The sequence below is a fragment of the Mirounga angustirostris genome, unplaced genomic scaffold (assembly GCF_029215605.1).
Source record: "Mirounga angustirostris isolate CCGP_5_RB_7025 unplaced genomic scaffold, mMirAng1.0.hap1 SCAF_5, whole genome shotgun sequence".
Taxonomy (NCBI): domain Eukaryota; kingdom Metazoa; phylum Chordata; class Mammalia; order Carnivora; family Phocidae; genus Mirounga; species Mirounga angustirostris.
In genome coordinates, this window is record NW_026991713.1 from 150,769,430 (window position 1) to 150,796,570 (window position 27,141).

The 27,141-nt window shown below is 41.2% G+C and overlaps 1 protein-coding gene across 1 annotated transcript in view; it reads left to right on the forward strand.

Moving 5' to 3' along the window:
* The first annotated feature begins 13,006 nt into the window (after positions 1-13,006).
* Positions 13,007-27,141, forward strand: part of ERCC4 (ERCC excision repair 4, endonuclease catalytic subunit) — a 30,695-nt gene continuing 16,560 nt past the window's right edge. Inside the window, exons 1-7 of the mRNA XM_064592568.1 lie at positions 13,007-13,251; positions 14,409-14,589; positions 19,070-19,265; positions 20,627-20,834; positions 23,704-23,884; positions 24,852-24,980; positions 25,921-26,031. Coding sequence (XP_064448638.1) covers positions 13,045-13,251; positions 14,409-14,589; positions 19,070-19,265; positions 20,627-20,834; positions 23,704-23,884; positions 24,852-24,980; positions 25,921-26,031 — 1,213 coding nt within the window. The 5' untranslated portion in view covers positions 13,007-13,044. The remainder of the gene's footprint in view (positions 13,252-14,408; positions 14,590-19,069; positions 19,266-20,626; positions 20,835-23,703; positions 23,885-24,851; positions 24,981-25,920; positions 26,032-27,141) is intronic.

Consider the following 27,141-nt stretch of genomic DNA (forward strand, 5'->3'; position numbering starts at 1 on the left):
TATGGTTTGTCTACCTCTCTGGTTTCATCTTGTTTCATTTTTTCCTCTTTTCCCCTGTGATCCTCTGCCTTGTTTTTGCTGTGATGGTTAACTTTATGTGTCAACTTCATAGGGCCATGAGGTACCCAGATATTTGGTCAAACATTATTGTTGGTGCTTCTGCAAGGGTGACTTTGGACAAGATTAACATCTTAATCAATAGAGTAAAACAGATTGTCTTCCATAATGTCAGGGGGACTAATCCAATCAATTGAAGGCTTAAATAGAAGCCTTCAATAGAAAAAGAATGGGGCGCCTGGGTGGCTCAGTTGGTTAAGCGACTGCCTTCGGCTCAGGTCATGATCCTGGAGTCCCTGGATCGAGTCCCGCATCGGGCTCCCTGCTCGGCAGGGATTCTGCTTCTCCCTCTGACCCTCCCCCCTCTCATGTGCTCTCTCTCATTCTCTCTCTCTCAAATAAATAAATAAAATCTTTAAGAAAAAAAAAAAAGAAAGAAAAAGAAAAAGAATGACCTTCCCATGAGTAAGAGAAAAGTCTCCAACAGACTGCCTTTGGACCTTATCTACATTATCGACTCTACTTGATCTCTAGGCTGCCAGCCTTTGGACTGAAATTGTACCATAGGCTTTCCTCGATCTTTCCTGGATCTATAAACATACACACATGCACACACACATGCATGCACACACCTTATTGGTTTCATTTCTCTAGAGATCCCTGATTAATACATTTATACATTACATGCTTCTCTTTATTTTTTTTAAAGATTTTATTTATCTATTTGACAGAGAGAGACACAGTGAAGAGGGAACACAAGCAGGGAGAGTGGGAGAGGGAGAAGCAGGCTTCCCACTGAGCAGAGAGCCCGATGCCGGACTCTATCCCAGGACCCTGGGATCATGACCTGAACTGAAGGCAGACACTTAACAACTGAGCCACCCAGGCACCCCACATGCTTCTCTTGAAAGATTTTTAAAAATATTTGCTTTGCTTTATAGCTATATTAGCAAGATTAATTTAGATTTAGTGCAAGCAATTATTTTATACCGTGAATTCCACATTCTTAATTTCCATAATTTGATTCATTTCTTAGTTGTCTGGAGTATGATGGCAAATACTTTCAGGAAGAGTATGTTAAAAGTATACATCTTGATCATGTCTGAGATTGTCTGTTGCATTTCCACATGAACAAGAGAGGAGCCATATCATTGTCTTTGATCACTGGTTTTGCAGATAAGAAAAATCTTAGCCGTATTTTTTTTTCTTAGTAAGTAGTCTTTTTTTTCCTGTCTGAATGCCCATCATATTCTTTTTCTTCTCCTCAAAATTCAAACATTTCATCAGAGAAGGCTGTTTGATTTGAAGATGAACTTTTTAGCACATGGTTCTGCCTTCTGGAATTGGGGTATACCTTACAGTCACTGACCATATGGTGGTGATTCTACAAACCCCTTCTACTGATACCTCTGAAAAAATCAAGCATAAAACCCTCTTAGCCTTGATGCTGTGTGGGTTATACTCTTCGCTAGTCTATTTTCATGAGTTTGTTTTGGTCTGTGCTCAGTAAACCATAAATTTAGCATGTAAGTCCTTACTTATTCAGCTAAAAAAAAAAGGCATCTCTATTATTCATTTGAATTATTCCTTCTCTATATGCTGTTTGTTCTTTCTGAAATTCTTCACATTCTTCTCCCTCTGTTTTACATTTCTTTTATCTTTCCCTTAAGTCCGTGTTCATGTCTTTGTCCTCTTCCTTTGAGTTTTGGGAGACATTTTTAAGCATGTCTCCCATGGCACTGGTTGCATTTTCTGCAATAAACAACCCATAAATAGACAATTGGGTCCATTGCAGATTTTAATTTACCCATTGTGTATTTTCTTTCCATACAATCCTTTGGATCTCCACCTATTTCCTCTGTAAGACCACCCACAAATGTAATGTTTCCAAATGTAATGCTCCGAAGAATTGTTACAATATAATTTAGAAAAATTCTAAAATTTGAGTATTTTCCCATCTTTTGCAACACCTCTAGTTCACAAGGTGATTTTTGTTCTGATTGCTGAGTTTGATCCCATTCTTTTTAAATCAGCTACACTTTCACATGTCACTTGGTTTCTTGTGTGCTCGCACATCTGCAGTGATAAGCAGTGACATCAAAGCCATTGTGTCTGGGTCCTAGTGGTGTGTCTGTGTCCTAGTGGTGTGTCTGTCAGGCCCAGAGCTTGAGTTAAAACATGATTCACTCCCCTCCTCATTCAATTTTGGGCAGGCTTTCTCCCACTTTTTTCCTCTCCTCACCCTGAAAGGGAAACTCTTCCCAAATAATTAAACTGTTTAATCTTGCTCTATTAGAGAGGAAACCAGTTCCTTTACTGGCTTTGTCTACTCTGTCCCTAACATGTATCATCTCTCTTCCTCTTGCAATGCATGTTTCCACTCTCTCCTCCAAACAGCTACTTTGCCAGAGTCCAATCAACCGATCTGATTCAGCTGTGTTTCTTTTTAAAGAATCTGTTACACGGATACACGCCTATTCCTTAGACCTTCATCAGTCATTATTCCTACCAAGACAAAGTATACCCCAGGGGGATGTTTTGTTTTTCCTGAAATGATGTGAGATAATTAAGATGCTATTAACTAGTCTTGAATCATTTTGGAGTCTTTTAAATTCATTATCTAACAAGATTAGGAACTCGCTCTGATGTTATGGGAAGGTAATTTATTTCTTTCATCAAAATAAACAAGCAATTGTTCACATCCCAAAAAGATGGTAAACACCATCTATATTTGTGGAGTTATGTTCGAGAATAGCACATGAAAAGATGACAAAGCCTATATGATCTATTACTGATTCCATCAAGGTGGAAATCTGTACTTATGCAAGTCAATTAGAACAAAAATAATAAAGCATACTAATTGTTACATGCACACAAATCAAGATTAAGTTTTTGCAGTTATATTCACACATACTCTATGTGCTACATATTGGCAAAGCACAAACTCATTGATCTATATGTTATATAGATCAATACAATACACACACATACATAAGATCTAAAATGCATCCGTATTTTAACTGAGTTGAATCTATACATTTATTCTTCAGTTCTTTCCCTTGGATTTATTGCTAACTCAGAATAAATTCACCTAAAAAGTTAATATTCAATTTCCATTTATTTCATTACAGTCTTCTTTCTTTGGGACCATAGTAATTTCCTGGGGAAAGAAATGAAAGTTTCATCCAAATAGATTTTCTTTATTTAATTTTAATAATATAATTTAATATGTAACTGGTGTTTGAAATAAAATGTGTGGTGAATAAAAAGTTTGGGAGAGAAATGTGTATTTTCTCAGGTGCTGACAATTTGATTTAAAATATAGTTCTTTAAAGCTGTAGCTCACCCTCAAAAAATTATCTACACACTGTCTTTTGACATCTGTGGTTACCAAATTGCTCTGCTCTTGCAGGCACCCACTTCATTCAGAAATATCCTTCCCCTAGTATTTGCTGAGCTCTGACTATGTGTCGGGTAACTCAGCTAATACTCAAAACATTTCCACGATTTACCTTTCATTTCTGTACTCTCGTTTTACAAGTGAAAAGTCTGAGGCTCAAGAAACTTGCCTACAGCCATAAAGTTGGTAAGATGCAGAAGTAAAGGCTCCAAGGCATGGCTGTCTGGTTTTAGAGCCCAGGCTTTTGCCAGTGAAACTCTTTGGAATGGAACTTCTCTGGGCTACGCTGTTTACGCCCCATAGACGCACATCCATGGACTTTCAAAAAGTGCTGCTAGCGGGGTGCCTGGGTGGCTCAGTCGTTAAGCGTCTGCCTTCGGCTCAGGTCGCGATCCCAGGGTCCTGGGATCGAGCCCCACATCGGGCTCCCTGCTCTGCGGGAAGCCTGCTTCTCCCTCTCCCACTCCCCCTGCTTGTGTTCCCTCTCTCACTGTCTCTCTCTCTGTCAAATAAATAAATAAAATCTTAAAAAAAAAAAAAAGTGCTGCTAGCTAATTAACTAAAATACCTGTGGAAATCAAGAATGGATTAATACTAGGAAATCTAAAATTCAACGTATTTCTTCAATAGATCAAAGGGAAAAAATCATGATTACATCAACAGATGCTGAAAAATATTTGATAAAATCTAACATCCATTCCAGATTTGAAATGAACCCCTAAGAAGGAGAAATGATATGTATGAAAACTGCCCCCAGACCAGCAGAAGCATATTAAAGTGGAAATGATCAGTTCCACCAGAGCCAGAGGAAAGGCATGACCAGTATTAGACTTTCTTCTGCAGCAACCTCCCAGCCAAGTCCCAGAGCTCTGGAAGCCAGACTTTGTGTCCCCGGGTAGAACACTGGTGGATTCTTCTCCCAAGAAACAAACGTGACCAAGAGAAAATATCTAGAGAACGTGAAGCATGGAGGTCCCTCGATGAAGCCAGTTAGTCCCCCAGCCCCGCCCATGCACACTGATAGCCAAGAAACCAATGCGGGGCTCTGCCAACCATCAAATATGTCCATTCCAATTACACCTGGCTAGCCCCAGGAAGAAGTGGCACTCTTCAGTTGAAAGCAAGTCTTAGAGGCTAGGACAAGAACTGTTTTCCCTCAAAGTTTCCAGCAGATGGGAGAATTAATGTTTCCATTTTGAATGGAATGTGGGCAGCAGGGCTCTATCTGGGTGGCACACCATAGCATCCGCTACACTGACGGACCTTCACATTCTTCGATGAAACTCATGGTTTAAAAAAAAAAAAAAAATCAAGGATTTATCGGAAAGTGGCACAGGAGGGGAAAAGAAGAAAGAATGCTATTTACTTTATTTTTTCCAGATTGAGTAAAGAACTAACCTTGTGATGTATTTGTCTTAAAGAGTAATTCCCATGAATAAGCTATTTCACAACCTTTCTTCCACTGAAATGATAGGTAAACTATCAAACTATTTCCTCCTTCTGTCGTTCCAAGCACTTGTCTTGACTTCGAAACATAATTCCTGACTCTAAATGTCAATGCTGTATAACCTATCTCCCTGTGCAGGTAAAACTGGGCAATGATTAGATCTACATTAAATAATAATAAATTCCACTTTTGAAATAAATCAATTTTGAATTTCCTGAAACTTTTTTTTTTAACTGAGAAAGCACCTTCACCCCAAGGCATTTCTTAGGAAAATATAAAAAGCAAACTCCAAATTAAGAAGAGGTCAGGACATGCATCATATTATCTCACTGATATGAGGAATTCTTAGTCTCAGGAAACAAACTGAGGGTTGCTGGAGTGGTGGGGGGGTGGGAGGGATGGGGTGACTGGGTGATAGACATTGGGGAGGGTATGTGCTATGGTGAGCGCTGTGAATTGTGTAAGACTGTTGAATCACAGACCTGTACCTCTGAAACAAATAATACATTGTATGTTAAAAAAAAAAAAAGAAGAAGATAGTAGGAAGGGAAAAATGAAGGGGGGGAAATCGGAGGGGGAGATGAACCATGAGAGACTATGGACTCTGAGAAACAAACTGAGGGTTCTAGAGGGGAGGGGGGTGGGAGGATGGGTTAGCCTGGTGATGGGTATTAAAGAGGGCACGTATTGAATGGAGCACTGGGTGTTATACACAAACAATGAATCATGGAACACTACATCAAAAACTAATGATGTAATGTATGGTGATTAACATAACAATAAAATAAAATTTAAAAAAAAGAAGAGATCAGGAAAAGAGCAGGCTATGAAAAAATATTTTGATAGGTTATAATTTAATTTCATTTATTTAATGAATTAATGCTCTTATCCCCAAAATGCAGCACAATGTATATTTGATATCTTATTTTTTATTGAATTCAATTTTTATTAATGTTAATTTTATTTAACTTTTAATACATTTTTGAACCAAGGGGTTCAAAATAACAAATATAAGATAAACAGTGAACAACATCTCCCTCTCCTCCTTGTTCCCATCTGTCTAATTTCCTCCAATAAAAAAACCAACAGTCTTAGCTTCTTATATATCTTACCAGATTTTCTTTATGTATATTCAAGCATAAATATATATTGACAAAAATATCTTACACATCATTCTGTATTTGCTTTTTTTCACTTAACAAAATCAATTGCTTTTGATTAATGAGAAACCACAGGGCTTTGGGGGACAGACTGCAACAAAATATTAGGATTTTTTGGTAATCATAATATTCTTGCATGTATGCTTGGGATGATAACTAGCTATTACTTATACTTTGTAGATTTAATTCTGTATACATGCTCCACCCCAATGACAAGTTCCTACAGGAAAATGACATGGTTTATTTCTTTTTAAGATTGTCATAGTCACTACAAGCAATGTGATCCAAAAATCAGACCCAAATTTATTGTCTTCCACCTGTTTCTTCCTCTGACTGTGCTTCTATGAAACTAGGTAGAACCATATTTGGAGAAAATACCAAAAGTCTATGTGTAAGTCCCCTTGTGACAAGATGCCAGGGAAATGCACTCCCCCCTTAACTACCCCTACTTTCCCTTCCTCACAAGAAACACTAACTCCAAATCAAGCAAATGGATTACAACAGTGTCAGCAGTGTCTAGTGACAAAGACAAGCAGCTCTTTTTTTTTTAAGATTTTATTTATTTATTTGAGAGAAAGAAAGAGTGAGAACATAAGCAGGGGGAGGGGCAGAGGGAGAAGCAGACTCCCCGCTGATCAGGGAGCCGGATGCAGGACTCGATCCCAGGACCCAGGGATCATGACCTGAGCTGAAGGCAGATGATTAACTGACTGAGCCACCCAGGCGCCCCATAAATGAACAGCTCTTAGAACCTTGTCATTCACAAGGGCAGAGCTCTTTGTCAAGGCTATCTTCGGGGCTTGTGTAGTCACTAGGATCCCATGCTCAGAAGGGCTCCAGGCTTGGCTGAGTGTTCTGCTGTTGCCATCTTGAAATTCCCATTACTCTTTTAACAGGATGCCCTGAATTTTCTTTTGCACTGGATCCCACAAATTATGTGGCTAGTCCTCTGTCCCTTGTCAGAATACATTCTGAGAGGGAGGATGCAGTAAGAGAAAAGGAATGTCTCTAAAAATAAGGAAAACACACACAGTTCACACAGCTTGCCTGACTTAAGTATTTTTTTTTCCCCAGGGGAGAGCCTCCTCTGGGCTCCTCGTAAATCCGTACAAAAGGTTAATTGCCTAATCCATAAGAACCACTATCATTTTCAGATGTCCTTGCAAAGAGGGGCAGGTAATTGGTTTTCACGTTCAGATTCATTCTTACTTTTTTTTTTCCTTTTCCTTTAATGACGAATGGTTTGTCAAACAGTAAAAATATTTTTATTTTAATTACACAGTCATCAAAAGACCTTATTTCCAAGAGAAGAGATTAGTTTAATGATTAAATTCCCTCTGCCTCTATGAGTAATAATTAGTTAACCAAATACAAGTCTTCTCTCAGTGGACTTATGATACAGTATTAGTACAAGGTGACTTCATTTTCAGAGAATTAATGTAAGTGATCCACACCAGTGGGTCTCCCATGGACCTCAGATCCCCAGCAAAATTCTGCAAGTATTGCAACGGCTTCCTCCATCCTGTGTGTACCATCCCTTGCCTTCAGACAGAATCATAACAGACCTCTCAAGGTCATACACTAAAAATTTTCAAATGCTTCTAGATACTGTCAGGATTAATAAACCACAAATCTATTTGAAACTGTTGCTGAATTCATAGTAGCTTTTTAAAAGTATTGTTGCAACCAACAGACACAAAACTCCTGCTGTCATCATGAGGGATTGATCCAAGAGCGTTCTGAGTTTACATTAAAGGGATGCATACGCATGGAAAGGATGGGGACCATATGAGCCACATGTTCAAGTCTAAATGACTCAGGATGGCATTCATGGGCTGCCAGGGGCAGGCATCTAAGGAGGCAGTTGGGGGAGGGGTATCCACAGGTTTAGAAGTCAGGTAGACTGTGCTCCTTGCTCCAACTTAGTTGGGGGCCTTGGACAAGCTACTTACCCTCTCTATGTCTTATTCTCCTCACTGGCCAAGGAAGGAAAATAATAGTACCTACCTTATTATGTTAGTGGACACCACCTCATAATGCCCCAGGACACCTTGATCTCCAGGGAGGATCATGGAGGTAGAGGGAGCCCCCATCCCCATATAGGGGGAGGAAAGAGTTGAACAGAGCAAGCTAGAGCCCGGACGGTGGTTAGCAATGTGCCCTGCAGATGCATGGAAAAATCTAGCTGTAGTGTCTGCACATCGCAAACCTATGATAGATATGCCTTGGGTATTGTTACCATGATTAGGTCACTTGCCCACCTGTCTCTAGCTGAGTGGTTTTCCTAACCCACATGATGATTAAAAGCACAATCCAGCTCAGCGTTTCTCAGTCATTTTGTTCATTACCTTTTAAGACATTATTTCCTCTAATTCTTCCTAATTGCCTTCCTCATGAAATTTTAATACAGCAGATGTATTGCAATTCTGTGTGTTATGATTAATTTCATGTGTCAACTTGGCTGGGCCATGAGTTGCAAACCCCACCCCTCGGGTACAGACTTGGAAAGGAGCTGTAGGCTCCTTATGGGGGCTTCTTGGCCAAGCAAGACTGTGGCCTCTGGGGACCCATTCTCTCCAGAGAACATGGGCTGGACACCTTCCCTGAGAGCCAGTCCCAGGATTTTGGGCCCCACCTAGAAACCTCCTTGCTTGTTCTTCACTCCTAACACCCCCATCTTCCTTCAAGTTCTTGACCTGCACCCTCTTTATCCCTCCATGTAAAACTTCTGAAATTCTCTTTTCCTTTCATAATCATCTTTAACCATTTTAAAACTGGACCCCAAAAGTTAGCAACTACGGATTACTTTCCCCTTATGAGAGGGCAGGGGTGATCCAGGCATCAAACGATCCTTGGCATTAAGAGGGAATGTTTGGTGTTAATCCTTAGGGGTACATGTACTTCAGGTCCTAGGATGGGTTGGATTGTTTTAAAAGAGTTGTCATGAAGTTTCTAAATTAAAACTGGTTGAATACTGGGGCGCCTGGGTGGCTTAGTCAGTTAAGCGTCTGCTTTCGGCTCAGGTCATGATCCCAGGGTCCTGGGATTGAGCCCCGCATCGGGCTCCCTGCTTCCTCCTCTCCCACTCCCCCTGCTTGTGTTCCCTCTCTCTCTTTCTCTGTCAAATAAATAAATAAAATCTTTGAAAATAATAATAAAATAAAAATAAAAATAAAAAAAACAAAAAAATAAAATTGGTTGAATATTCATGTCCTGCTATATTCTTCATCTCAATTAATCTCTCTAACAATCACATGAGGTAGGTCCTATTACCAGCCCTATGTTTTTTAAAGATCTATTTGTTTGTGAGAGAGAGAGTGAGAGAGCAAGAGAGAGCGGGGCTCCATCTCACAACCCCGAGATCATGACCGAGCCAAAACCATGAGTCAGTCGCTCAACTGACTTCACCCCCCAAGCGCCCCTATCAGCCCCATTTTAAAGATGAGGCAACTCAGGCACAGAGAGGTTAAGTAACTTGCATGAGGTCACACAGCTAGTAGGTACCTAAGCTCAGTTTCCAACCTTTAAACCACCACAAGCTAACTCTGAGAGACTCAAAGGTATTCTGGCCCTAGGACAGGAGTTAAGCCCAGGAAGCGTTTGCTCTTTACTCATCTTCTGTATTTAGTAGGCATTCCACATAGGTATGTGAAAGACTGAGGTTGCTAAGAGAAATTGCAGGGCAAGTCAAGCTAAAGGTTAACCAAGGCGTGCTGGGTTCTATCTTGAGTCAGAGGAGAAAATGATGCTTGATCTCATTCACAGCCCAATGCCAAAGACCAAAGGCCAACCACCTGCCCTGTGTCCTCGTGGGCAAAAAACTGAAACTTACAAAGTGGCCTAGAGGGGAGGTGGCTGTGGGGATCAGAACCATCTAGAAAATAAGGAAAGTTTTGCAGAATTATTATGACAGAGGCACAGGAAAAGAGGAAGAAGAAGAAGAAGAATCCCATCACCTTAAGTTGAAAACTTTTTCCAGGGAAAAAACTAAAATGTCGAGACAGAATCTGTGAGAATTTCTAAGTCCATGTCCCCAGAAACCAAATTTTGGCATTAAGTGTTGCCCACCACACGCATATTAAATCTAGAATTCACAAGTTAATAATTGTTAGTGCTGATGAAGTATTTATATAGCACCTGGGAATTGGGTTTTGGTTTTATTATAAAAGCAATATAAGCTCATGGTAAGAAAAACCAACAGAATAGAAAGGAATAAAATAAAATATAAAGGTCTTACTCTGAGGCCAATCACTCATTTCAACTCCCCAGAAGCAACTGCTTTTGTTAAGAGATTTAGTTCCAGAGCTCTCCCATGCAGTCATGGGAAAATATTGTTTGTTTGCTAATGTTTTTAGACAAAGGGGACTGTGCTCTATACTAATGTGTAACTGCTTTCTTCAGTATATAATCACATGTATTGGGTAGCTTGCCACATGATATCCCACTTATTAGAGATGCATGCATGCTTTAATTAGTCTCCTACTATTGGACATGTAGCTGAAATATCTGAGAAATAATGATAGTCCCCGAAACGATTTGACATATAAACATCTTTGTGCAGAAGCTCCCGCTAGAATATAAGTTCTATGGTGACAAAGATGTCGCCTGCTTTGTTCACTGATGAACCCCTAGCATTGGGTACACTGCCTGACATACAGCAGGTGCCCTATAAATGTTTGAGTGAATACATCTTCGTGTGTATGTGTATCTATACAGGTAGTTACATTTTACATATATGTTGACCAATCACCCTCCAAAATTATTGCTTCCCTATATACTCCCATCTAAGTTCTCTTCTGTTTGGTTTTCGTCTCCTGGGGACATCTTAAAGCTCAGTGTAGTAGAAATAATGAATGATTGTCTATGTTTCCCATTGTAGCTGTACCTAGTTAACATGAATTTAGTGGCTTAAAATGACACCAGTTCATTATCTTCCAGAAGTCCAAAGTGGGTTGTCAGGGCTGCGTGTTCCTTCTGAAGCTTTTAGGGTAGAATTCATTTCCTTGTCTTTTGAGGTTTGCGTTCCTTGGCTCTTGGTCCCTCCTACATCACTCCAACCTCTGCTTCCATTGCCACATCTCTTTCTCTGACTCTGACCCTCCTGTCTCCGTCCTTCCTTTATATGGACCCTTGTAATTGACACGGGGCCCACCTGGATGACCCAAGATAATCTCCCCATCTTGAAATCACATCTGCAAAGTCCCATTTGCCACCGAAGATAACATATTCACAGGTCCCAGGGATTACGACATGGATATCTTTGGGGAGCCATTATTCTGCCTACCACAGCTTGGGAATCAGGTTTCAACTTCATTGTCACTTCAACACGCACACCCTAAAGTTGTGTCATGTTCCCACTTACCACGTCCCGAGCTAAACCTAAGCAATATACCAACTCGCTCAGTGGCCTTGCCCAAGTTATATAACCTCCCTGAGCCTCCATTCTCCCACTCTCAGAATTGGAGAGATTAATACTTGTTTCACTAGGAAATGCTGCATGTAGAATATTGCAGGTAAACCTTTCCATTCAACCAGCATTCGGGAATTATTGCATGCTGTTTTAATCTCGACAAAATGTAAGTAAAACCCTGGTTAAGCAGTAACGGGATAGATCTTCTTGCAAACTGCTGACGCGAATGTAAATTGGTACAGGCTTTCTAGAGGGTAACGTAGCACTGCGAATGTAATGAAAAGCCTTATGTTTGTTCTCTTTATCCCACTAATTACCCATTCTAAGTGCATCTTAGGGGCATGGTTGAATTTACATACTAAAATGTTCGGTGAAAATTATTTATAATGGGGTGGAGGGCTGGAAACAAACTAAATGTCCACAAATAAGGGCTCAGATGAATAAGCGTGGTACATCCTCATGACAGAAATCTCATCAGCTGTGTGAAAGGATTTTGTAGAATACTAAATACCATGTTCGGAGGTTTGTCAAATGTTAGTGACAAACTTGGAACCCTGCCTTATTTATGGCCTCAAATCAATAAGAGAACCGTGTGGTGAGAGAGTGTACATATAAAGAAAACAAAAAAAGATTGAAGGTAGACAGCTCATGATGTTACAGTGGCTATTTCTAGGTCATGGAATAACGAGTGATCTTCATTTTCTAACAAGGATGGCTGGGGGGCAAAGGGATTTTCCACACAGAACAATTCTTCTGGCTGGGTTGTCAGACGGTCCTTGTATAGAACAAAAACTTCCGAAGGTGTCCCTCTAGTGGAAGAAAGGATGCGGCTGCTGCGGGGACACCCGGCTGCGACTTTTTATTCAAGACCTTTCGAGAGAAACAAGAGCCTGAAAGTAGTAAACTATTCTGGATATTCCCCCCCAAAAAATGTTAACAGGGAGGCAGAGGCCAATTGCAAAAGGAAGAATCAAACCTCGCCGTAGGAAACAGGGGCTATTAATTCTAGGCGCGCTTGGAAGACTGACAATTAGCATTTTCATTGCCAAGGTCGGGGAACTACGCTCCTTGGGTTTAGTTCTCCTCTCCTTGCTTTTGGGTAGCTTTGGGTGCTCGTTGTAGATCCAGGCCGCCCAACTCTCAGACCGAAGGGACAAAGCAAGGGGGGTTCACTAAAGGCTCGGGGCTGGAGCCTGAGGCTTGGACATGACACCTGTCAGGAGCGCGGGCACCACCTCCGGACTCTGCGAATCTTCGGCCCCACTCGGCTCCTCTTCGGCGAAGTTCGGCCGGCGCCCCTCCCGGCCGCAACTCTCCTCTTTGGGCTGAACTCCGCGGGCTCTCACCCTGTCGGGCGCGGCTTCCTTCGGCTTCCTTCGACCGAAGCTCGGCTGGGGCTCGGCTCTCCTCGGCGGAGCTCGGCCCAGGCTCGCCTCCGGCTCGGCTCTCCTCGGCTGAGCGCGGCCTACGCTCGGCTCGCGCTCGGCTCTCTTCGGCTTCCTTCGACCGACGCTCGTCTGGGGCTCGGCTCTCTTCGGCCGAGCTCGGCCGCGGCCCCGGAAGGGCGCCCATGGAGCCGGGACTGCCGGCTCGGCGGACAGCTATGGCGCCGCTGCTGGAGTATGAGCGGCAGCTGGTGCTGGAACTACTGGACGCGGACGGGCTGGTAGTGTGCGCCCGCGGGCTGGGCGCGGACCGGCTCCTCTACCACTTCCTCCGGCTGCACTGCCACCCGGCGTGCCTGGTGCTGGTGCTCAACACTCAGCCGGCCGAGGAGGTGCGGCCGGCCGCGCGGGGGGCAGCGGGGACCCCGAGAGCGTTGGGCGCCTCCTGAACGGATGCAGGCCCTGGCGCTTCTGAGGGCGGTGACGGCCCCTGGCGCCGGGGGGAGGGCGTTGAACGGGGGTCTCTGAGGCAGATGCGGGTCCGTGCCACAGCTCGAGGACACCGAGGGTAGGCAGGGTCCCGAGGAGGATGGAGGTTCCTGACACGGACGGGAGGGCTTTGAATGGGGGTCTGCCACGGGTGCAAGGACACTGAGACGGAGGGAGGGGCTCTGAGAGGAGCAGGGGAGTCCTTTGAGGAGAATGGGGGCGGAGAGAAGGATGGGAGGTCCCTGAAGAGGACAGGGGTGTCTAGAGAGGGATACGGACAGGAACGGAGCTGGGGGGCGAGGGGCACTGGGTCAGAAGGGCCGGGAGCTGGCAGCTGAGGATGTTGGGGAAGGGCACCTGCGGTTAGGGAATGGAGGACACTGAAGACCGAAGGGGGACGCACCTCTGCTAAGACAGGGGCTCGGTATTGAGAGGTGGCACAGCCTGTTCCGACGAGTCTGATGAGCCCCTTGCTAGAGCAGGTGGCCAGGAGGAAGCTGTCCGCAGAGAATGACCACAGACTCCTTGAGGGTGGCGATCCGTCTGATTTGTCTGGGTGTCCCCAGCACCCCACATAGAGCCTAGCACAAGGCAGGGCCCCCAGTAGAGGAAGTGTTCAACTGAAGATACAAAGGGCCAAGTGGCCGTTGACATGAAATCCCCCCTGGGGTGGATCGGGACGGAACTCGCAGTCTAAAACACCACCCGGGAAAAGGATTCCTTGTGATGTCCTCACGTAGTTCGCTTGCCTGCAAACCTGGCTTTGGCGGGGCGTATTTTGTAGCTAGCAGAAGTCTTTTAACCGAGGGCTTAAAGCTCCTTTTCTGTTGTTAAAATGCTAATAACAACTCAAGTGCAATGATTCCTTAGTGCAAACCCCAAAACGAAACAAAAATAAAAGCCTGGCTAAATGTAGATGATTGGCGGATCAACATAAAGTAGTAACTTGGTTTGTACATTCCTCAAGTGTATTGTCTCTCGTTTTAAATTCAAAGACCTGCAACCTAATAAAAACTGCCCTGTATTCAACAGCCTACTAATAAAATTTGGTTTGATTTAGGAGTACTTTATCAATCAGCTGAAGATTGAAGGAGTCGAACACCTCCCTCGCCGGGTAACAAATGAAATCACAAGTAACAGCCGCTATGAGGTCTACACACAAGGAGGTGTGATATTTGCAACAAGTCGAATACTTGTGGTCGACTTCTTGACTGATAGAATACCTTCAGATTTAATTACCGGTAAGAATTGGAAACCTTGTGATTTGTATATAAATCGGCACTTTTTTGTGTCTGTCCCCTCTGCTAAACTCAACTAGAACCTCCTTGTGAGCAGCACTGGATGTTTTTGCTCTACGTTGTGCTTCCAGTTGTTAGCACAATACCAGACACATTTTAGATGCTTAAAAAGTATTTGTGGCCCGAATAACTAACTAAATTAGTAAGTAAAGTAAGAATGACTCTTCCTTGTTTCCTAAACTCATATCTGGTAAATACTTGGTAATTGGCTGGCCTTTTAGAACCTAATCAGACTTGAAATGTTTACAAATATTCTTTGTATATTTCCTAAAATATTTGGTTTTCTCTCTAAAGAGTTTTTTCCCCCATGATTTGAAATTAAACTAAGCAGTTGCTTAATTATTTTGAGAAGTATGGTTTAGTTTTAGTTAGAATTAATATAGAAAAGGAATTATTTTTCATTATTATTCGTCCTTTTGGAAACCTTTTCTGATTTTTCCCAAAGGTAACCTGAGGGCCCTAACTCGCTGCTCTCAGATTACCCTTTGCTTCTCCCCAGTCATAGCAGTAAAGAACACTACATTATCTTTGCCTGTTTGTCTGTCTCACTCATGAGATAACAAGCTTCATAAGTATAAGGGACAACTTGTTCATCCCAGGCTAAGTAACTAGTGCGGATATTTGTTGGATAAAATGATGCATGAATATGCTGTGACCTTCAGTGAACTTCTGGAGGGCAGAGAGACTGTGATATTCATAATCATACTTCCCATTATGGCCCTGAATGTAGAAGACCCTCATGAAATATTTAATGAATAAATGTATGAACGAATGCTTTTTGTGGTTCATGGTAAACTAATTGAAGAACAGTGTTGTTATAGTTTTGTAACATTTATAATTGTCATCAGCCAGGCCCAGGCAGTGAGGTCTGACTCACCTGGCTTTGAATGATGATGCCACCACTTACAAGCAAGTTACTTAATTTTAATAAGGCTCAAGTCTTCTTTTCTTTTCTTTTCTTTTCTTTTTTTTAAAGATTTTATTTATTTATTTGACAGAGACAGAGATAGTGAGAGTAGGAACACAAGCAGCGGGAGGGGGAGAGGGAGAAGCAGGCATCCCCCCGAGGAGGGAGCCCGATGTGGGACTCGATCCCAGGACCCTGGGATCATGACCTGAGCTGAAGGCAGACGCTTAACGACTGAGCCACCCAGGCACCCTCAAGTCTTCTTTTCTTTTTCTCATTTCTTTAAATTGAGAAAATAGCACTTCCCAGAGTTATCATAAGGATTAAATGAGTGAAAATAAATTGTTCAAGATAGTGCCTGGGACATACTAAACAGTAAATAATAGCAAAAAAAAAAAAAAAAGTATTGGCTTTTCATTACCAGAAATTCTGATACATCATAAAGTCTTTTACTGGTTGCTGCTTTCTTCTCAGCTTGGTTTTATATTTATTTAAGTGGATAAAATGGGGAGGGAAATGTACTGGAACCACCACTAGATGTCAGTATTGCTCTGACTTTTAGTAGCCGTTCAACCCAATTAGGCAGAGAGCAATAATGAATCAAAGAAACATCCAGAGTATAGCTTATAGGTAATTAGGTAGCTCCTAATTAAAAGCACAAAATTCTGTATCCATTTCTGATCATGTCCCAACCAGTAATGAAGCTGGAGCTGCTGCTGCCGCTTGGCTGAATGGAATGCAGATGAATACCAGAAGAGAATCCCTTCAGATTCTGCATCCTGGAGGGATTAGCCCCCAGAGGCTCCCCATGGCACTTTCACCACTGCTCTCACAGACCAAACAGCAGTCCTTGAAGCATGTAACCCTCCAGAAGGTTCTGAATGCCCTCTGCCCTAATTTTTGCCCCCTCTCACTACCTATGAAATTCACTACCACACCCCACGCAAGGGTCCTCGCCAACCACAACTCCTCAGCAGTGAGAGAAGTGTGTACATAGTTACCCTGATGGTACTTTCAAAAGACAGGACAGGAGGCTTTCATTGCTAAAACGGCTCTGACACCTCCAAATAGAACTGAGGACACACTTTCCATGACAAACTTAAAAAAAAGAAAAAGTTACATGTTAGATTTGTGCACACAGTGCTATAATTCAGTTTTATGCTCATTCAACAAACATTAAATTTACTAAGGGTCCCTTGTTTGGCAGGAATGTGGTAGGTGCTGATGGTAGAAAGATCAATGAGACTGTGTGGTGAGCTCCTGAGTTAAGCTGCTCCTAGGTTTGAGCCCACCTCACCGTGCGCCAAAGGTGTGATCTTGGGCAAATTGCTTAATTTGTATGACTCAGTTTACTCATCTGTAAATGGAAGCCTGTAACAGTGCCTTCCTCCTGGGATAGTGTGAGGGTGAAATGAGATCATGTATATAAAATTCTCCCCATTGTGCTCAGTACATGGTAAAGCATTCTCTGATTACTGCTTGTTGTGATGTCCTTGTCTTCAAGCAGTTTAGTGGAGGAGACAGAAAGAAGTAATCACAGTACAGTATGAGATACAAATTGTCATGGGAGCATAAAAATGAAATGTAACTAGGCTTTTATGAGACTGCAGTTGCCCCCAGAAATACAGCCTGCTTGTGTTTTCTTTTTTTTTTTTAAGATTTTATTTATTTATTTGAGAGGGAGAGAGAGCATGAGTGGGAGGGAGGCACAGAGGGAGAGGGAGAAGCAGGCTCCCCGCCGAGCAGGGTGCCTGATGCAGAACTCGATCCCAGGACCCCAAGATCATGACCTGAGCTGAAGGCAGACGCTTAACCGACTGAGCTACCCATGTACCCCTGCTTATGTTATCATGTTGCTAGTTTTTAAAATGGGGGGGGGAGAGTCCTCAGGTGGTGTCACTTAGGAAGAACCAGGCTTTGTCCTCAGACCCCCCTGATTTGGAACCTTTAGTCTCCCATTGTTTGTTGGATGACCTTGATCAACTTATTTCCCTCTCCTGGTCTCATAATAATACCTACCTCATAGAATTCTCATGAGGATTAAATGAATAACAATCCAGTAAAGTACCTGACCCCTGCACCTGGGATAGAATAGTTCTCTTCCTCCTCCTCCTGGGTTTTCTAAAGAATGAGAGGCTTTTGGAACACAACATTTCCTTAAATTGAGGTTCATCTTTCCTTTGGAAGTCCCCTTTTATTACTTTAACCTTGTGTGATATTTCAGTCTAGGCCAGCAAGTGTAGCCCAGGAAAGTACTTGGAAAAGTCCAACGACTAGGTCCAGAATCCTTGCTCAGTAGTAAGTTTGTTCCATGTATGTATTGCAGTTGTTGAAAATCCTTTGTCTACAAATTCCTAAATAACACTATTAATTTCTACTGTATCTGAAAAACAATTTGCTTAGCTAGAATAAATGGTAGCTCCATCCACCTCAATCCAAAATTTAAGCACCAAAACAGTAGAATCTGAATTGGGCTCACTGAACTAGTAGAAGAAGGGGTCACAAATCACTCCCAGACCCTAGGAGTGATGTGCATTGGTTCAAAAACACATAAGCACATTTATGACAAATTTATATATAAGCTAATGGCTTGATGTAGGTCTAAGAGACTGAGAATCATCATAGAATAATTGAGTTTTTGATTCAGAAATGACATGTGCAGTCTCGTGTCATCTGTGTTCCTAATTCATCACTAATCGCACTGCATCAAAATGGCACATGTACGTATAATGTCATGTGGATTTATTATATATACATATGAAAGATCATCTGGTCCAGTATTCTCATTTTATAAATAAGGAAACGCAATAATTGTCCTTGTTTTTGTGATCTCAGAGGTGTCAATCACACCACCCCAAAACACAGAGGTAGTAAATACATTCATTAAAGGTTTTTATTTTAATGGACTAATTTACCTCTCAGTTGAATATACTCGGATTCCAAAAATTGAATTACTCTAATAGGTGATGCAGATGTGGCCCAGACTTCTGAATTACCGCTTTTATGTAGACCACATCTGGTTCACCTATAAAAAGAGAATCCGTGAGCCACTTCGCTTTCAGAGATTCTTCCACCATGCCAGACACGCCCCACGCCAAGGCCTTTGCTCTTACTGTCCCTCAGCCGGAACTCTCCTGGCGCACGTGGTGACAAGGCTCACCTCCTCATTTCCATCTAGCCGTGGCTCAGGTAGGTTCTCAGTGAGGCCACCCTACCTAAAGTTGCAACCACCACCCCTTGCACATGCTCCCCCTCCTCCCCTGATTCATTTTTTTTCCTGCCTAGCACTTATTACTCTATAGCCTACTAAACAGTGCACGTGTTTATATTGTGTATCATAAGGACCATGAGGACAGGGATTTACGTATTGTGTGTTCACTGCCGCATCCCCCACCGAGATCAGTGCCTGCCCATGCCCAAGTAGGTACTCAGGAGAGACATGGTGAATAAGCAAATGAAAATGAGCATGAATGTCCATGACTATTCTGCCATCTAAATTAAAAAATTTCCTCTCAGGCATCTTGGTGTACAGAGCTCACAGGATAATCGAGTCTTGTCAAGAAGCCTTCATCTTGCGTCTGTTTCGCCAGAAAAACAAGCGTGGCTTTATTAAAGCTTTCACAGACAACGCTGTCGCCTTTGATACTGGTTTTTGTCACGTGGAAAGAGTGATGAGGAATCTTTTTGTAGGCAAGCTCTATCTGTGGCCAAGGTAAACAGCACTACGCGACAAATTTCTGTGAGAGAATCTGCCATAACTTAAGTGTGCACTTTAACATGATGTAAAATGTACTGTAATTGCACCTGATACGTGATTGCCAGGTTCATAACAAGCGCGTCAAATAGAAATAGATGGTCTCCACACCCGTGGTTCTTTTACAAGGAGAGAGATTTGATAGTTATTTTTCTGGTAGCCCATCAAATCCGTCCAAGGGCAGCCACTTTATTCCTTCTTGTATGTTTAGCGAGACCCCCAGGGAATCTAGAGACTCACATGTACAACAGCTTTAGGTGAACTGTAGATTTATTGGCTAAGACTCCCACTTCACTTTGAAAATTACCCGTCGGGGAATAAAGCACAAAGATTTTTGAAGAATTGATGTAAATGTCTAGGAAAAACCATAAGGTTCCAGTGTTCCAACACCTTGCACCTAGGCTAATATGTATTTTGGTTTCTTGATTATACCTTATTAAAGGGATCGGCATACTTTTTCTGTGAAGGGCCAGATGGTAACTATTTTGGGCTTTGCAGGCCACGCGATCTGACACGCTGATCCAGCTCAGCTGTTAGAGCAGCAAAGCAGCCGTAGATGGTCCGTACACAGTGGGCGTGGCTGTGTTCCCCTAAAACTCGTTCTGAAACCAGGCACCGGGTTCAGCCCAGACAATAGTTTTGCTGACCCCTGCCTTATTTGAATGATAACGTCCATGCGTTGAGGTTAAAAGTATTCCTGAAAAAACAAACTGAGGGTTGCTGGAGTGGGGGGTGGGGTGGGAGGGATGGGGTGACTGGGTGATAGACACTGGGGAGGGTATGTGCTCTGGTAAGCGCTGTGAATTGTGCAAGACTGTTGAATCTCAGATCTGTACCTCTGAAACAAATAATGCAATATATGTTAAGAAAAAAAAAAGAAGAAGGTAGCAGGAGGGGAAGAATGAAGGGGGGGAAATCGGAGGGGTAGACGAACCATGAGAGACGATGGACTCTGAAAAACAAACTGAGGGTTCTAGAGGGGAGGGGGGTGGGAGGATGGGTTAGCCTGGTGGTGGGTATTGAGGAGGGCACGCTCTGCATGGAGCACTGGGTGTTATGCACAAACAATGAATCATGGAACACCACATCTAAAACTAATGATGCAATGTATGGGGATAATATAAGAATAAAAAAATTAAAAAAAAAAAAGTATTCCTGACAGCATTGTTTTTGCTTTCTATTTTGTTTGTGTCTTAATTGCATTTACAAAACCAAACCAAAACAAACAAAAAAAACAACTACAAGAGTATTAAACTGAGATTAGAAATACACAGCTCTTGAAATTCAAGAAAATCTTTGGAAACTATTTGTCTCTATAGGTTCCACGTGGCAGTGAACTCGTTTTTAGAGCAGCACAAACCTGAAGTTGTGGAAATTCATGTTTCTATGACGCCCGCCATGCTTGCTATACAGACCGCCATACTAGACATTTTAAATGCATGTCTGAAGGAGCTCAAGTGCCATAACCCGTCCCTTGAAGTGGAAGATTTGTCCTTAGAAAATGCTATTGGGAAACCCTTTGACAAGGTACTCCATCTCTTTTCCTTTTAAGCACAGTTTGTGATGTTATAATTTTAAAGACTCCAAGTTATTTTAGTAATTGCAGTGTCCTTAACAGGAATTTGCTGTTATTTTAGAATTAATTTGGAGCTGATTTAAGGATAGCTTCTTTGGTTTTCTGGAAAGTAATCATTTGTAGTAAAATACATGGACCGACACATAAGCACACCTCTGATTTTTGCAGTTATGCAGTGATTATCTCGTATTTTAAGTATAATTAAGAGAAGGATAAATAACCTTTTTTGCTCTGAAATGACAGCATTTGGATATCTACAGGTAGAAGAGTTTTTACATAAGAATGCTTCATGATTTATGAGCTTTTGTTTGGAATAAAAATAATTGGGATGAGTTTTCATTACTGAGGAATGTGAACCTTGCTCTCTTAAAATTACATTTTGAATTGAGAAAATGGTAAGACTAAGACTTTAGTTCAAGGAACTTTTATTCTAACTGATTTTGTTTGTTTTTTTGCAGTGAAAGAACATGTGCACATGCGCGAGGAGGGGGAGGGACATAGGGAGAGGGAGAGAGAGAGTCTCAAGCACACTCACGCTGAGTGTGGAGCACAATGCAGGACTCAATCTCATGACCCTGAGATCATGACCTGAGCTGAAATCAAGAGTGGGGCACTTGGGGTGCCTGAGTGGCTCAGTCGTTAAGTGTCTGCCTTCGGCTCAGGTCACGATCCCGGGGTCCTGGGATCGAGCCCCACATCGGACTCCCTGCTTGGTAGGAAGCCCACTTCTCCCTCTCCCACTCCCCCTGCTTGCATTCCTGCTCTCATTGTCTCTCTCTCTGTCAAATAAATAAATAAAATCTTTAAAAAAAAAAAGAGTCAGACGCTTAACTGACTGAGCCACCCAGGCACCCCTCTAACTGATTTATTTTTATCATAGATGAGTATTAATACAGGTCCATAAATGTTGAAGATTGAATTGTAGATCCAGAAAATGCTGACTTTTAAAAATTTCTGGACAGCTTTTTTATGTTTGTTTTTCATATTTTGGTGGAACAAATTCTTGTCTTAAACTCTGAATCAATCTGTCACTGGAAATAATGCATAGTGATTATTAAGAAAGAAAAATTTAACTCCTCATTTCTCTGATTCTTCGAAAAAGTCATTTTACTGTGAAATAATTATACATGAAACTAATTTCATGTGTTTTGTTCCTCTGTTCTTAATGTTTGGTGCATGATCAAACAACAACAACAACAAAAAACCATCAAAAATAAACCTTCACGTTCTTTTAATAGAATGTATATGTTGTTAGAAAAAAACAAAATATAGTCTAATATGTTTTGTACTAAGTTTCTGTTTATCATTCCCTGGCTAGTAAAAGTCAAAGTATTATTTTGGATATTCTTTTAGCAACCAAAGGTAAATGCAGACATAACTTTGCATCTTGTTAGAAAATTTAACTTTTGTAGGTGATTTTACCAAACAGGTATGCAGTTATATGTTCCAGTTTGTCTAGGACAGTTACAGTATCTACCTGTTGTCCTGGAAAAATTATTAATAATATAATTTCATTTTCACAAGAGTCCCAGTTTGGACAATAAATTATACGGCCATCCAAATAATTATTCCTGCTGAGTATTAATTCTCTTAGATAAGATGCCACGTAGTGATAGTGCTTCCATATCAAGCTATAAGTATTATCCTTTTAGTTACAAAATCAGTTTGTAAAGGGTGTGTGTGTGTGTATAATATAGCTGTGGGTATGTAGATACCTATATAGTATATACAAAAAGCTATTTTGTGCTTTAGGCAACTTTTTTTTTTTTAAGATTTTACTTATTTTATTTGAGAGAGAGAGAGAGCAGGGGAAGGAGCAGTGGGGAAGGGAGAGGGAGAGAATCTCCAACAGACTCTGCACTGAGCGCAGAGCCCAATACGGGTCTTGATCTCATGACCCTGAGATCATGACCTGAGCCAAAACCAAGAGGTGGTTGCTTAACTGACTGAGCCACCCAGGTGCTCCTACTTTTTAGGGTCTTAAAAAAATTCAAATTTAGTCCATTGATAATTTAACAAGTATTTTCCCATCCATGAATCACATTAAAAAACAAAACAAAAAACCTTAAGTAAATCTTTTACACCACCAAATTAAGATACATTGTTATTTAATTTGATGCCATGTAGTTTCCCTGATATATGCCCTCTGTTCCCTGTCCAACTGGATCCCACATTTTTATCTATCTAGGATAGGGTCACAGCCAAACTTGGCAGAAATTGATACGTCTAAGCTATGTGCTTTGACCCTTCATAAAAACAAATGATTGGGGGGCACCTGAGTTGCTCAGTCGTTAAGTGTCTGCTTTCGGCTCAGGTCATGATCCTAGGGTCCTGGGATCGAGTCCCACATCAGGCTTCCCTGCTCATCGATAAGCCTGCTCTCCCTCTCCCACTCCCCCTGCTTGTGTTCCCTCTCTTGCTGTGTCTCTCTCTGTGTCAAATAAATAAATAAAATCTTAAAAAAAAAAAAAAGACTGGTTATCTGATGTTTATCAGGCCTTTTCTCCTCATAATGTAAATATGAATAAATATAAATTGACTCTCTGATCACAAAGATTCTAGGGATAAGACACTGCTTTATATTTGAAAATTTAAACATTGTTATTAGAATCTTATGAACTGAAATTTTCTATCCGCTTTCTTGGGAGATGATGTTGGGAGTTTTTTTGTGTGTGTATGGTAAAATATACATAACATAAAATTTACCACCCTAACCATTTTTAGGTATACGGGGATAATGTTCATTGAAAGTATAATTTGTATTAATAATAGCTTTATTGAACATATTTTTAGGAATACTAAATTTTATTCTTGTTTTAGACAATCCGCCATTATCTGGATCCTTTGTGGCACCAACTTGGAGCCAAGACTAAGTCCTTGGTTCAGGACTTGAAGATATTACGAACTTTGCTGCAATATCTCTCTCAGTATGATTGTATCACATTCCTTAATCTTCTGGAATCTCTGAGAGCAACAGAGAAGGCTTTTGGTCAGAATTCAGGTGGGAGATAAAAATACTAATATTATTATGGGAGCTGGTTTGAATAAAGTGTTGGATTTTGTTGGGGAATCAGATGTAGGGAGTGCTATATTCAACTATGTGGTATACTAAGATTTCAAATTATATTTTATGTTCATAGCACAAGGATGTAGGTTTTATTGATAGCTAATGTTTCCGCCTACTTAACTTCTGTTCTGTATAATAATAAATATTCATATCCATTCCAGGCGACTTTATTTCTAGAAAAGACTCTGTATATTACAGGCAGCCCCTAACTTAGAAATAGGTTGTATTCTGGAAGTTTAGTTGTTAAGAACTTCAAATTCATTTTCTCCAAAGAAATGGCAAGGCAGTTTAGGGTTTCATCAGCCAGAGTGCTGAATACTGAGGAGGTTTGTAGGGAAACATACATATACAACTGGCCACCATCTTGTTTGTCTACCAACCACATCTGCCCCCACTGTCGTGGCCTCTGTCACTGGCTAGACCACTGATTTTCAAAGTGTAGTCCATGGGCCCCTGAGGCCCAGATTTAATACAATTAATAATTTTTACCTCTTCCCCAGGGACATTCTTAAGTAATAAACTACAAATGCATGACAATGAAGAATACACTGACCGCTGGTCCCTTTGGTTCCACTGCCTTGATTACGCTTGGGCACCAGCACTGGAAATGTCAGCACAGTGGGGGGAAAATCAAATAATGAGTTAATATTCTTATGAGAGTAGCTTTGAGGTCCAGACTCCCTGAAAACATCTCAGTGACCCCCAGACATCAGTAGGCCACACTTTGAAAACCACTGGTCTAACCAAACAGTGATGGAGGCCACAGTAAGGGGGAAGATGTGGTTCAGAGGAGAAAAAGATGGCGGACAGTTGTCTTTCTAGGGCATGTGACCATCAGAGACTCTTTAAAATTCATCCTAAATTGAAGGCTTTTTTTTTGTTTTTTAACTTTTCCTATTAGGTTGGCTGTTTCTTGACTCTAGCACCTCAATGTTTGTAAATGCTCGAGCAAGGGTTTACCATCTTCCAGATGCCAAAATGAACAAAAAAGGCAAAATGTCTGAAAAAACAGAGATGAAAGAAGAGCAAGGTATCTTGTAGGCTTGATCTTTAACTGTGTCCTTTATTTAAGTATTTGGTGTGGAAGTTCTTATCAAGTCTATAAATTAATCCTAAATATCCTTCAGCCATGTGAAAAACGTGTGCCCGTATGTTAAATATATGTTACATGCAATGCATGTTAAAAAGTATCCAGCTGGCAAGTCTTAGAATCCATTGTCAGGGGATTCCAAATAATAGGTGCCAAGTGTCAGTCAGGAGTATTATCACTGCTACGTAAGAGCTACGGATTGATTTTTTTTTTTTTTAACTTCAGAATAATAACTACTTTTGGCACCTTAAAGTCTTAACAGAATGTTGAACATTCCTTTTAGCTTTAAAAATATATATACTAGAATGAGGCAAGTATGGATTTTATTCCAACCCTATCTAGTAGATATAATAAATATCATTGGTTTTTTAAGGCATGGGATAGGGTTGATGCTGACCTTCTGCCTCATTCAAAGGTCTAGTTCAGAACTTAAATATGTTAGTGATGTGTTTGAGTACTAACAGAAACATTTGATTGCTGTCTACTTGTATCCCATCTTCAGGATTGTGAAAGTCAGGGGGATTTTAAAAATAATAAATACTATTACTCTGTACTGATTCTTTCATTTTAAATAGCAGCTTATAGCTAGCATCACAATTGACAACAACACAGACTCTTCTCTAATTCGTGACCGTGCATGTGACTTGTTCTCAGGGCACTGTGAAACCTCTATTAACGTTGGTCTGGAGTGTGTTTCATTTAGACCTTAATAAATAGACCTTTTTCAAGAAAGAAGATTCTATCTGGCCTCCAGAAAGAGGCTCAAAGGAAGGGGCTTTTGGAATGATGCTTGTGTCATCTGTTGTTTTAAAAGGCTGTGAAATACTTTATGGATAAATGTTATCACATAGAATGAGGTTATCCTTTTATTTCTGTACAGAAACAAAAAAGGAATTGGTCCTAGAAAGCAACCCAAAGTGGGAAGCATTAACCGAAGTACTGAAAGAAATTGAGGCAGAAAATAAAGAGAGCGAAGCCCTTGGTGGTCCAGGTAGGAGAAAAGAGATGGTGACATTTGCTTTCAAAGTGGAACAAATGAGTCTTCTTTGTTAGTTCTTTAAAAATAACTTACTATGATTTTATTTATAAAATGTAAAAGAATAAATGCCAGAGGAACACAGAAATCCTAGTGGCAGCCTCCTTTTCTATTCATTCGATGTGATTTTCTCCAGGTTGAATCCTTGTATATTCATGAAAGCAGGTTTTTTTGCTGGTTGCCTTCTCAGGACTTCTATTTAAAGAGGCAGCTTATCTCCACCTACATGTTCACCAGGATTTCAATCTGGAATCCCCAAGGAGAAAGCTAATGGGCTTGCTTTATTCTCAGCAAGCATCTTTCCAGAAAAGTCTTCACTGTTCTTTGGAGCAACATTGACCTAGCCCCCCCCCACCACCAAAAAATTCCAGATTTCAGGACTGCTGTCTTCAAACACAAGTATACTAGTAGATTAGCATGGTAGACCAAACCTGAACTACATTTAAAAAAATAAAACCCATTATAAAATAAAACTAGATTAAAAAAAAATCTATTGAGACTTTGAACTCCTACAAATCAGTAAACGCAAGCGCATAATTCTTATCTTAGTAAACGTGCTGGTGATGTTATCCAAGAACCTACAGTACTGTGATTAAAGACCCAAAGTCATGCATGCTCACTTAGAAAAATTGAAAAGTATGAAGAAAAAAGAGAAGGGGAAAAAAATGTCCAGGAGTCACACTGGCATATTTGCTTCCAGGGTTTCTTTTATGTATTTTCTTTCTCACATTGTTAAGGTCACAGTGCAGATATAATTTCTGGATATATAATTAGCAAGTCAAATGATAATGTTCTTGAGACATTTGACTTGTACAAAATTTTTCTGAATTTTCATTTCTTTTAGCAGCGTAAAAGCTCATCACTTTTGTTTTTTAGATTTATTTATTTATTAGAGAGATAGAGCAGGTGAGGGCAGGAGCAGAGGATGAGGGAGAGAGATCCCAAGCAGACTCCATGCTGAGTGCGGAGCCCAACATGAGGTCCTATCCCACGACCCTGAGACCATGACCTGAGCCGAAATCAAGAGTTGGACACAACCAGCTGAGCCACTCAGGCGCCCCAGAG